At 34.8% G+C, this 13,529-nt stretch overlaps 1 protein-coding gene across 1 annotated transcript; it reads left to right on the top strand.

Annotated features, from left to right (window-relative positions):
* The first annotated feature begins 4,126 nt into the window (after positions 1–4,126).
* On the top strand, positions 4,127–12,640 carry LOC127092065 (pentatricopeptide repeat-containing protein At1g76280). Its single transcript, XM_051030846.1, has 14 exons — positions 4,127–4,340; positions 4,482–4,607; positions 4,683–4,728; positions 4,820–5,004; positions 5,399–5,506; positions 5,825–6,007; positions 6,807–7,334; positions 7,710–7,805; positions 8,072–8,245; positions 8,785–9,012; positions 9,660–9,803; positions 9,908–10,096; positions 11,123–11,242; positions 11,679–12,640. The coding sequence occupies exons 2-14, from the start codon at positions 4,527–4,529 to the stop codon at positions 12,102–12,104; spliced, it is 2,508 nt and encodes an 835-aa protein (XP_050886803.1). The 5' UTR covers positions 4,127–4,340; positions 4,482–4,526; the 3' UTR covers positions 12,105–12,640.
* Positions 12,641–13,529: the final 889 nt, after the last annotated feature.

Below are 13,529 nucleotides of genomic sequence, written 5' to 3'. Positions count from 1 at the left end.
ACCACGTGAAAATACATAATTGCCCACATATTCCGGAGATGTATCTCTGGACGCACATAAGACTCATTTGATGTTAAAATATTTCGGAGATTCATCTCTGGAATATTTTGGAGGTTAAATCGCGTCAGACCCTTCTCATTCTTCATTTCTCATTTTGCTCAAAACCATATTCAACTCTCTCAAATTTTTTCTCATCAATCAACGAAGCTCAAGGAAACTTCAATCAACATCAGAAACATCATCCAACCCTGAAGGAAGGTTGAAATTTGTAAGTTTTCTGAGTTTTTGATAAGTTTGTTTAGTTTTTGTGTAAATGAGTGGAAATTGTTGATTAAGGTTAGAAATAAGTAGAAATTGCATGTATGATAATTTATACATAGTGTATTACGTGTTTGTAAATGAGTAGAAATTAAAGCATCTTTTTTGGGATTGCATGGGTACATTGACACCATTGACGCAACTGCTGAGTTGCAAAAAATTCCGGAGATGCATCTCCAAAATTTCTCAATGTTTTAGTTTCCCAAATTTCGGAGATGCATCTCCGAAATTTTCTCAGTATTATTTTTATTTTCTTGCTTGTGGTGTTGTTTTCCCGCACTAATTATATGTTTTACTTTAACTTACAGTCATAATGGCTGATATACACAATAAACTGAGGCACGAGAGAGTTGCATAACATGCATCAGTGCAGCGGGTGAAGAGTCAGCATATTTCGAAGGCTCCTGGTCCCTCTGGCCATGCAAAGCCATATACTTCTGAGGCTTGTGCTTCTCCTCATGCTTTTCAATCTTCTTCTTCCCGTATGAGACAAGATTCACCTAATGACGCATCATTCCTTCCATTCTCATGCAGGCGCCAGGTTTCCCATATTCAGGCGCCTAAGGTACCCGATTCACTAGTGTCACCTCCTATTGTAGATGCTTATGAGTCCGTGCCACCTCCAATTGCTGATGTTGTTGATCCAGTGCCATCTCCGGAGGGTGAGACTGCTATAAATACTAAGCCTAAGACATTTGGAAGAGGCCATTCATATTTGTCATTACTGCCTTTGAACCCAGACTATACTGTCAGACATATTTGGGACGAAGAGGTAACATTAGATGTATTCATTCTTTTTTGTTTACATTAATTATAATTGACAAATATCTAACATTGTTTTTTATTTTTTTTAGGAGTGTGATCCGTAAAAGTTTATTAACCACTGACAAAAGATTATTGTCTTGCCTCAGTCAAATGAGGATTGGTTTTAGGAAGTTTTGTCCTTATCTAGATTGAAGGACTTCTGCATAACCAATTATACTATGGTTAACCACGAGATGCTTAATGTATTCATGGAGAGATAACACTCAGAGACCTCGTCATTTCATCCCCCGCTTGATGAGATGTGTATTACATTCGACGATATCTTGTGTTTGTTACATCTTTCGATCAAGGGGAGACTCTTAGATCATGGGAGGATTATCAAAGACAAGGAACTCAATATGATGCTAGATTATCCGGGGGCTGACCTATGGGAGGTGAATGAGGAGTTGGATATGACTAGGGGGCTCATGCTAGATTTGAATACCTAAAACCCGTATATATAGAAGAGCTCTAGAGAACACATCAGGCTATGAGTGATGACGAGTAGGTAGGGCTCTATAGAGCGCATACTATAAGAACATACTTGTTATATTTGGTTGGCACTATGGTTTTTATGGACAAGAGTGCCACTTATACAAATGTCGTATACCTACGGTACTTCTAGGATTTCAAGGAGATCCACGAGTACAATTGAGGGGCCGCTTGTTTGGTCTAACTGTACTCGAAGTTGAGAGATAGTTGTATATGGAAGATGAAACAGGTCACATGCATTGTCGCATAACTGATGATAATACTTATTGGTCTTTTAATGTTTATTTGTCATTTCATCTTTGTAAATCCATTATTGTTAATTCGTGTGTTCCAAACTTTTCATTTTAGGCTTGGATCCTCCATCACTTCCCGCACATCTTCGATTGGGTGAGTGTTGAGAGTTACACTGAGGATATACTGCATGCTACTGTTTTCCCCACGCTTAGAGGGAACCATGTGAATGAGTATTTAAGAGTGTATCTTGATCATTTGGTTTCCGATGACATACACTTCAACAACTATGTCGATCACCGTGAAACACAACCATTTGACGAGATAATGTTATACTCTGAATGGTTGGCCTGCAGATCGTGTCTCACTGTTCCTCATCTGCCCGAGTGCATCAGGCGGCAGTTTGACTACACTCATACCATTCTCAAACATCATGTTGTCTATGCTCATCCTGCTTTGACTACACTTATATCATAGTCGTGAGCGACTAAAGCTACGTCGAAGGGTATATCAGATGGTTCTTCAAGGTTTCACATCCATACATGGTGCATGCTTCTCTAGGAGATTCGCTGAGGGAAGCGCATCAGGATATACTAGGGGAGGAGCAAGCATAGTTAGATCATGTTGAGGATGTCTTGCCTATACGTCGTTGTATTGTAGAGATTGCGCAAGCAAGCATTGGCAAATGTATCTTCCCCTAATGGGTCTGATGTGAGGCAGATCCTAGATGCCATTATAACGAAGGCATATGAGGTATGGATGTATCAGAGACATCGCTAGAGGATATGAGAGTTGATGGCTGATGAGGCAAAGTTGACAGAGGAGACATAAGCGATGTAGTCCGACATACACAATAGTGCATTGATATATAGTAGTAGTAATATGAATTGTATTTTATTTGGACATCATGCTACTTTATCGTTGTTCTCGACTATTTTTTACATTTGTTGGTCTTTTATTTATATATGGCATTTTTGGACCATCTAGACTTATGTACATCATTTTTTGCATATCGCTTGTATGATTTAAATCTTCATCTGAATACACGTAAACAAAACATAACATGAAGAGTTTTGTTCTGATATATTACAGAGATTCTCCGTAAAATAAACAGATATGCATCTCCGATACAATAAAGTTGTACAATGACTTCTGAGTATGATGCATGATTCAACGTTTTAAATTGTTATGAAGATGTATTTCCAGAATATTTTAACGTTTAATCAGAAGTTGGTGTGTTCGGATATGCATCTCCAGAATTTGAGAGATATTTTAATATTTTCGTGTGGTGTGTAAATACATATATAGTGCATTAAGAAATCTCCTATTTAAATGATAAATGATGTGAAATTGTCAAAAGTCATGTTGTGAAAACTAGGGGTGGCAATTGGATCCATTAAAACAAAATTCATCCAATCCATCCATCAAAAAATCCATCCAATCCATCTACTACATAAAAATTAAGTTAATGGATTGATCCAATCTATCCATTTATAAGCATGGATTGATCCAATCCATCCAACACATTTTAATGATCAAATGAATTTTTTTATCTAATTTTAAAAAAATAAATTTTTTCAAATATTAAAAAAAAAATTCGAAAAAAAAATCAATCTTTTTTTTCGAAAAAAAATGTTTTTTTTTTAAATACAAAAAATTGATTTTTTTCAAGAATTTAAAAATCATTTTTTTTGAAAAATACCAAAATTTGATTTTATTTTTGAAAATTTTATTTTTTTACGAATATAAAAAAATTATTTTTTTACGAATATAAAAAAATTATTTTTTTCGAAAATAAAAAAAAATTATTTTTAAATTATTTTTTACGAAAATACAAAAATATATTTTTTTTTGAAAAAAAATATTTTTTCTCGAAAAAAACTGATATTAATCTATTAAAAAAAATAAAAAAACTTTTTGAAAAAAATAAATTTTTTAAAAGAATAAGTGATTTTTTTGAATAAAAAAATTTCAAAGAAAAAAAAACGGATGGATGGATATTCATCCATTAAAAATATGATAATAGATGGATTGAATGAATTTTATTCTTAATAGATGAATTGGATTTGATATTTTTAAAAAACTTTTAGGGGATTGTTAATGGACTAATGGATTGTTAATGGACTAATGGATTATTTTGATCCATTCATTAACTATCCAATCCATATCGATCCAATCCATCTATTTTGCCACGTAGTGAAAACTCATTTTCGAAATATCGTTAAGAAAACCATAACAATCTTTGAGTTGTCCGATTGAACCGGGTCCGGTTTAGGTTCGAACATGCTTTGAAAACCGTTTATCAGTTAAACCGGAGTAAATGGATAGATCGGGTTTAACCTGTCAGTCGGATGACCCGCTGAAGTAGTACCAGACCTCCACTTCCCGTCACGCGCGTGCCCTTTCTCTGTTTCTCAATCGCTTTCGTTTCTGCTTCGCCAATCCGGTAACGCACGCCGGCACGCCGCCGCAACCAATCCTTCTTCCTACTGAAGGTATTGTGAATTGCGGTACATTCTGTGAGTTTGGGGTTAATGTTAATTGATAAAAAAACTGATAGTTTTAACTCTGATAAGCTATGCTGTGATGTTTCACTTCGACTTTTCGATATTTATTTGTTTGTTTATTATCTGCAGCTATTGCTAGGTTCTCCGTCCGGTCTTCACTGGGAAACTGGAAGTATGCATAAGCATGGACTCAGAGCAAGTCTTGCTCTGCGTTCAATCTCCACTTGTAAATCAAAGTGGCATCATTACCAATATGTATGTTCATCTATCTTATCTTTTTTCTTTACATCTTGTTTCTTTTCCCAACGCTTCTATTCCATTTCATTGCAGAAACCTCAAATCAAGTTTTATAGAAACCACACCACCTCAACCACAGGTAATTGAGCACACTCTTATCTTTTCAATGATTTTGTTTCTACATATTATTCTTATTGACATAGGGGATGATGACGCACATTATATTGCAGGTCCTGGATTTATGGAACCTGTGGCAGGATCGTCTATGCAACTGCAAATTGTCAAGGCACTCCGCTCCGGTGATAGAAAAAAGGCTTCCCACTTACTTCGAGATTTTGGTCGCAGAAGCCACTCATTATCCGTCAATGATTTTGTTGATATTTTTAAGTACTGTGCACAATCTCCTGATCCAATGGTATGCCAATTGAGACGGTAACCAAAATTTAATATGTTAAAATTTGTTTCGAGCACGGATTTATGAAACCTCTGGGAGGAAATGGTCATTCTAGCAATTGTTCAATTAGAACCTTGACAATTCTTGTAGATTATCCGGCGTCTGAATTGTATTTGTTGATAATTATCAATGTGTTATCTACTAGCTCCACTATGATCATAAACATATCCACACTGCTCTGTTACAATCTGCAACTCTATGCTCATTGTGTGTGGTTTGAAAGCATGCAACATTATTTCAATTTTTCTTTTATGCATGAGTATAAATGCTATTCTCGTAATTCTTTGATCTTGAGTTACAGCAGACTTTATTGCACATGCGAACTTCATTCATTTTTCCTTTTGAATTGATGCAGTTTGTTATGGAGATCTGGAGATTAATGGAGTTAAAGGACATTAACATTAATAACACAAGCTCGTCTCTTATGACACGGGCCCTTTGTAAAGGGGCTTACATGGGAGAGGTAAACTACTCGTTTCTGTAATAGTATAATTAAGCATATAGTTCCTTTACATTCTTTTCTTTTAGCTTTCTTAATGAAGAGAAGGGGAGGGTTGAGGGATGGTTGATATTGGATAGGTCCATTATGTTTTTAGGGAAATTATACCTTGAAAAAAAACTAGTAGATTTTTCTGAAAACACTATTACACATTTTGCTATTTTTTGTGGTAGCATTGAATTGCATGTAAACCGATATTTCTGAGGCAGTGATTAGTGAACACCTTTACTTCAGCTATGGGAGTTTTACTTTATTCTTGTCTTCTTGTTGTACTTTTTTCAGGCCTTTAGTATCATGGATTTTCTTGGAGAAAATCGGCGTTTCTATCCAGGTCTTCCACTGTACAATAGTATTTTAAGCTCCTGCACAAAAATCCAGAATTTAATTCAAGCAAGAAAATGTTTGGACTTGATGGAAAAGCAAATGATAGGAAAGAGTGAAGTTACGTATACCGCACTTCTGAAGGTGTGCATATAAAAAGTATTATTACTTCTCAAGATCCTTATTGTTTATACCTAGACGATTTAATGTTTAACAGATTAGGGTCTTTATGGTTTTCATTTTTTTTGTTTCTATTTACTGTTGCAATTTTAATTACAAAAACTACCTGACTACGAGAAAGTGAAATTAAAATTTGTTTGCATTGTTTTTTCTGAGCTAAACTTTGAAAGCAATAAAAAAAATTCTAAAACCAACGGATCCTTATTAAGTCTCTGAAAGAACTTTCATGTTTGAGTATGCGATTCAATGTGAAATTACTAAGCACTTGATCTGGACCAAGATGCGTGTTCTTATGAGTGCTAGTTTCAGGATGTGCTATTTCCTCCTTTGCTCTTAAACCCAATTTTCATTACCATGGAATTTATTAAATAAAATGATTATCTATTCGAAGGATGGGGAAACATCACTGTTATATTCTCTGACTGGACCGCCCATCAGTTTTTCTGCCTTTCTCCTTAGTCTTAAATTGAGAAGAAGGGAATGAGACTATGCATTGCCAACTTCAATCTTTGCCATCTCATTTTTTCTTCTTATTCCAACAATCCATTTGTCTACTTGTAGTGAATTTAAGACAAGAAATCAGAAAATGAGACTCTGTATTGCCAATTTTTATGACTCTTAAATGGTACGGAATCAAGTAATAGCACACGATTAATTTATTGCATTAGCTATTTTGTGATAATGTGTTTCTATGCTTGAATATGTTGTCTTTTTTTAATGCTTTTTATGTGACTAGTATCATTTGTCTTACCCTGTTTCTCAGCTTGCAGTTTTACAGAAAAACTTGCCTGCGGTCCATATAATTTGGCGGGAGTATATTAAGCTTTATAGTATGAGTATCATTGCTCTGCGTAAATTCATCTGGTCATTTACAAGGTTGGGAGATCTAAAATCTGCCAATAGAAGACTACAACAGTTGGTGGCATTAGCCATGAAGGGAAACATTTCTATTGGTAGAACAGTTTATGGGAAGTTGTATTCTACTAGATTGGACATCCCTGTTCCTGCAAATGACGGGCTAGGCTCAACCATATTGGACCTGAGGAAGAGCAAACAACATGACTCTTGCATACTCTCTCCTAGTTTGTTTTCACCAGACACTATTTCTGCAAGTAAGGAGCAGAAATTTATTTGTATGGATGATGAAAAAGCTAAGAATACTGAAATAAATGGTCTGAATGGACAAAATCACTCACTGCTTATGAAGGTTCTTAGGTGGTCTTTTAATGATATAATACATGGGTGTGCAAAAGAAAAAAACTATATGCTTGCTTGGAAGCTTATATTACAGGTAGACATTGGACAAAGCTGTTAAATGTTATTTGTTGTATGCCGTGTTATACTGGGTCTGCAGAATTCATGATTTGCTCTTCCAATAGTCTAAGTATTGTAACCAAGAGAGGTTTCTCTACATCTACACTGTCATTATATCACATTTCAAATGTTCAGAAATCAGACCTCTAAGATTTTCATTATTGAAAGCTTCTGTTGGTTGATTCTAAATGATGTATGAATATCAATGAAGCCGTTGCTTATTATATTCTCCTTAATGTTTTTCAGTATAAGTGTATTTCATGCATTTGTTGAAGTATAAGGGAATTTCATTAATATACAACAACATGAAATTTCTGTATTCTAACATATTGAAGGGCCCTTCTCTGTTCAGATGCAAAATCTTGGTTTGCAGCCATCCAGCCATACATATGACGGCATTATTAGAGCAGTTGTTTCTCAAAGAAGTTTTGGGGATGCCATGAGAATGGTGAGTTCTATTACAATGTTGTGTTAACTTGGTTTTGCTACCTTTTATTATTTTTTGAATTTACTGTTTGAGTGGACTGCTATCCGTTGGGATTCCACCAGAAATTCCACCCACTCAGTTTTAATTAAAATAGACCCCCACACCAAGTGAATTGGAATTTGGTTGAGACATACGGTGACACAGATTTACGACCTTGTATTTGTTGATGCCCCTTTTTCTAATAGAGTATTTTTCTTGTACTAATACTATTTTCTTCTCTATTGTAGTTTAAAAAAATGCAGCAGGAGAATTTGAAGCTATACGATTCAACTCTAGCTACACTTTCAGTTTCTTTCAGCAGAGAACTACAGTTAGACTTAGCCGAGTCTTTGCTGAATCAGATTTCTGATTGCTTGTATCCACATCCTTATAATGCTTTGCTGGCATCATGTGATGCACTGGTGAGCTCAATTATGAAACTTCAAAACAAAATCCTGCTTTTTATTACTTTACCTAAAGAATCAAAATAGCTATATTTGATATGTCATGCCAAGAGAGGATCATAGAGAAACCCTAAAATATTTGAGTCTTCTGATACTACTTATATTATTGAATCTGGTAGTACTAGGTGAAGCACAATAGAATAGCAATTAGGTTACAGAAAAAGGAAACAAGGAAACTCAAACTATTGTATTCCTATACATATTTCTACAATAAATTTCTGCACTTTGGATAATTTTCTAGCGCAGTATAATAAATTAGGACCCCTCAAACAAATGAATGTCTGTTTATTACTATTATGTTGGTTACTGTTTGTTTGGCTCGAATTTGTTGTAATGACATGCTAAGTTCTCATTCATTTCATCAATAGGCTGCATACGAAAGCCCCTATTAGGCTGAGCAACTGAATTTAAAAGTGAACTATCTCTATCTCTACCAAAACCCCTCTTGTATTTCGGTGCTTATACTGGCTTATATTTTTATCTAATTTTTTTTGCAGAATCAACCTGAGCGGGCTGTGCGTGTGTTTGCAAAGATGAGGAAAATAAAACTTTTACCTGATATGAGAACATATGAGCTTCTGTTTTCATTATTTGGTATTGTTAATGCCCCATACGAAGACAGTAATATGTCGTCACAGGTGGATGCTGCCAAAAGAATAAATGCTATAGAAAGGGATATGGCAAATAACGGTTTTCTGCATAGTCATCGTTCATTGAAAGTTTTAGTAAGTTCCGTAATGTTTCCATTTTTTGTGCATTATTTAAGGATGATGCAATCTTATGTGGAATTCCTTCTGCTAGAATCCATGAAGAACTTAAATATGTGCTTGAAAGGAGGGTACCAATTGAGTAGTCAATAACATGTTCCAGGATGCAAATGATTTGAAAAAATGTTTTACCCTAGTGTGGATTCGTTAGACTACTCTCTGTTCCACAACTGTTTATTTATTTATTCATTTTGAGAGCCTAGTCTTTCCCCCCATTCAACACAATTAATAACTTGGTTTTTGCTAGAGCACAATCACGTGCATCATTTGATCAATGTTGGACCGGCAGTGCTTTGTATTAATGGTTGACAGAAATTTCCGTGGATGGGTGATAGAAAAGAAAAATAAGATTGGGAAACTTGGTTTTTTGGTATAGCACAATCACGTGCATCATTTGATCAATGTTTCTAACCTTATGCTGTATAAAAAAAATGTTGTCGCTGTTGTCACTGTTGGTGATAATTAATTGCTTATTTTCATCTACACACTACACAAACGCGCAGCTGTGTCAAAGCACACTAGTGAGAGAGGCAACTAAAATGCTAATATAGAATGTTTGAGTGCTCATAAAGCTCACTTGGCTATGTTCTTTGGTTTCTTTTCAGTTGAAATCCCTTGGAGAAGAGGGGATGATAAGAAAGCTGATCCAATATTTGCATGTGGCAGAGAATCTTTTCATATATAGTAATCCTTCATTGGGAACAGATATGTACAACATAGTGTTGCATTATCTTGTTGAAGCCCAAGAAGTAAGTGGCTCGTATATCATTACTTCTCTATTGAGACTTATTGTGTGAAATGATGTTATTATGCATGTCTGTCTGGAATATAACGTTTTCCCCTTGATATATAGAGCCACATGGCAATTCAAATTTTCAAGAAGATGAAGTTGTGTGGCTGCCACCCTGATTCCACTACATACAATATAATGATTGACTGTTGTAGCGTCATAAGAAGTTATAGATCTGCTTCTTTGTTGATTTCAGCGATGATACGGGAAGGGTTTTGTCCAGTGGCTTGTACATATACTGCTCTCATTAAGGTTCTTCCCGTTTAACCTCTTATAGTACATTCAATTATCATGCGTTTGTCAGTTTTTTTGCAGTTTACTTGATTTATATGAAGAGAGTCAATAGTGCAGATTTAAGATTTTATAATAACTTTTGAACTTCTTAATCCCCTTCTACAAATCTAGTAGCTTACCTGTAGTGACAAATTCATGCATTTAGTATTGCATATTTATGCTGGTACATCATTTGCATATTATTTACCCCATTTGTGCAGAATTTGAGGTTTTTATAAATAGAATATGGTAATATGTTTTTTTCCCTCCCGAGTTAAATTCCTCATGCTCATAGCATCCGATATTTAAAGAATTTTATGTTATAAGTTATAACTTTAGAGATAAAGCTGAATGGAGTTGGAATACACAAAATCGACTAAATGTGTTATGAACCCTCCTCACATGGGATTGAGTCATAGGTCTAGGTGCGGCAGAATCTTTCTTTTGGCTTATGGTGAAGGCAAAAGCAGACTCATCTCTGACAGTCTTTTCTCAAACTCAACTTTTTCCGAGAAATAAATCCTGATTGTTCCTTCCAATCCGAGCTTGCCTTTTAAAAAAGATTACAGATAGAAATGTATCCTAATGGATAAAAAATAAAGCTACCACAGACAAGGATTTCACTATACCAAATCTTATCAAGATAAAGAAATCATAACTACTACTGATAACTGATAAGGGTTGTTTTATACATAATCATAACTACTGACTTCCCATCCTCCTAACATAACTGCTTGTAAAGAACTCATTAACTTACTATTGTTTCATTTAATGGTTGGTGTCTAAACTCTAAAGCATTGGCTTTAAAGGCTGTGTCTCCTTGCTGCTGACTTTGGGCTATCCTTCAAATTGTGTCATAACTGATCCATGCTTTGAATGTTGCAAAATGTCAGTTGTGCATATTGCCATATTGTGTCATAACTGTTCTCATGTTTCCATGAAATCTACTAAATTTATTGTTTGAACTTTTTGTATCCAACTTTATACTGAACCTGTTTACATCAGATTTTGTTGGAAGATGAGAATTTTAATGAAGCCCTGAATGTTCTGGAAAGAATCAAATTGGATGGCATCCAATTTGATGTACTGCTGTTTAACACGTTTCTCCGCCAAGCATGTTACAAGGTATTTCATCTTTTTTCATACTAGTACTTTTTTAGGAGGGGGATAAAAGGTGAAAGAAAGGAAACCCTTTCAAATTTGTGTATATAGTTCAGGAGTGTGTAATGCTACAATACAGCCATAAAAGTTTGATATAGGCCAGCCAAAGTCTACCGTGTTTAAAGAGTGGTTTTTGGATAACTCAAAATGGCATGCACCATTCATTCATCCAAGAGTTTAGTAACAATGCCCGGCCGTTCTATAAAAAAACTGTCTAATCTGGTATTTTCCTAAGAAATTGCAATTGTTAACTATTTTATGTTTGACTTGGTATTGACAGTGGGGGTACTTTTTCTAATGAAAAATCCATTTGCGCACATATTAACTTTCTTCTATTTATGAAGCAAATTTAGAATGTCTATCCTAGTAAGTTTTTCATATAATTTTTTCCATGACTTAGGGAAGGATCGATGTAATTGAGTTTATTGTGGAGTTTATGCACCAAGAAAAAGTTCAGCCTGATCCAACAACATGTGACTATGTCTTCTCTGCATATGTAAACTCAAGTTTTCACAATACAGCAATAGAAGCATTGCAGGTTTTAAGTTTGCGTATGATGTCTGAAGATGGCAACATACTCAAAGAGAGGAGAAGTTTTGTGGACGAATTCATTCTTGATGAGGATTTGGCTTCTGAGTCACACATATTTAAATTATTTGACGATTCTGAAGATGAAGTTGCAATAGGGTTGTTGAATTTAAGATGGTGTGCCATAATTGGGTTTCCAATATGCGAGTCAGCTGACCAGAGTCTATGGGCTAAAAGACTTGAGTCGCGATTCCTAAAGAGGCTAGCGTCTGGTTCCAGAAGAGGAGAGCAATTGTGACTTGTGAGCCTCCGAGTCTTATGGAGATGCGCAGATAAATTGCTTGATGGTTTTAATGATAACTTCTTTCTCGGGGATTGAGCTTTTTATAATGTTCAATAAGCTGGTTATGTCATCAAGGGTTAGGTTCCCTGAAATGGTTGGGGGGTTTTTCACTATAGGGAAAACCCATTATGCAGACAATATCACAGTTCTTCATTTCTCCAGCTCTGCTCAAGAGTTAAGCATTTACAAAAAGGAAAATGCATATGGTTAAGCTACAAGTTTAACAGAAAATGCAATAATCTTATGTGTCATGTAACACTTACAAATAATAACCACTAATTATCCCTTGTATGGTGGTTAGAACCAGGTTGGTCAAATGTCCTATTTTTGTAACAACTATATACCTGGGACAAGTTTTGATAATCATGTAAGTTATATTCAAGCCATTTGCGAGTGACCAACTAGAACTAATTCATTGTAAAATAAAAATCAGATTGATACTGATTAATTCGTTATGTGTGTTCCAATTAATATATATTTTTTTAGTTTCATTTTTCCTCTAATAGAAAAAAAGGTTAATACATTTTCATTTTTTTTGACAGAAATACATTTGTATTTAACGTAGCATATTTTAGTAGTTTTTTGGGTATAATTAAACATATTTTAGTAGTTTTATCGTTATATAATGTCACATTTTTAAAATAATCCCGAAAATATTTAATTTTCAATAATTGCCCATTTTTTAATTGTACCATATAATTAATGTTACATAGTTCACTGTTTGTTATTCATTATATACTTATGATAATGAACCTACAAATAATTAATACAGGTAATTGAGTGAATTCTGCTCCTTTTAGTGTCAATTGCATGAGACTGGGAAGCTCGTTAGATCACATAATTATAAATTTTTATAAATGTGTAGAAGTTGATGATTTAGGTAATAAATGAGTAGAAATTGCATGAATGATAGTTTATACATAATGTAGAACATGTTTGATGGTTAAAAATAGTGATCAAACCATTATTTTTGTGGTTTGGTTATCTAACTTACTGCCATTGACAGACCTTAAGAGTTGCAGAAAATTTCGGAGATGCATCTCCGAAATTTCTCAACTTTTGGATTCCTAGAGTACTCGGGGATGCATCTAAGTAAATTATCAGTATGTTTTTTTTGCGCTTTTCTTGATTGTATGATTGCTTGTATTGATTGTTCGATTAACTTATAGACATTATGGTTGATAGAGACGATAAATTGAGGCACAAGAGGATTGCACAACATGTATCAATGCCGAGAGAGAAGAATCAGGTTTTAGAGGCTCCTGTTCAGTCTAGCCATACAAAGACATCTACTTCTAGGGCTCATGTTTCCCCATCTTCTTCTTCCCATAGAAGATGAGTTTCACCAACCGATGCATCACCGCCTTCATCCTCCCGCAG

The sequence above is a fragment of the Lathyrus oleraceus genome, chromosome 6 (genome assembly GCF_024323335.1).
Source record: "Lathyrus oleraceus cultivar Zhongwan6 chromosome 6, CAAS_Psat_ZW6_1.0, whole genome shotgun sequence".
Lineage (NCBI taxonomy): Eukaryota > Viridiplantae > Streptophyta > Magnoliopsida > Fabales > Fabaceae > Lathyrus > Lathyrus oleraceus.
Note: the sequence above shows the minus strand (reverse complement) of the source record. Positions and strands in the feature narration are given on the sequence as shown.

Bases quoted from the DNA above. Each gene is read 5' to 3' on its own strand.
- LOC127092065 (XM_051030846.1), top strand. From the start codon at position 4,527: ATGCATAAGCATGGACTCAGAGCAAGTCTTGCTCTGCGTTCAATCTCC. The intron at 7,806-8,071 runs GTGAGTTCTATT...TCTCTATTGTAG, and splicing joins TTGGGGATGCCATGAGAATG to TTTAAAAAAATGCAGCAGGA. The intron at 10,097-11,122 runs GTTCTTCCCGTT...TGTTTACATCAG, and splicing joins CATATACTGCTCTCATTAAG to ATTTTGTTGGAAGATGAGAA.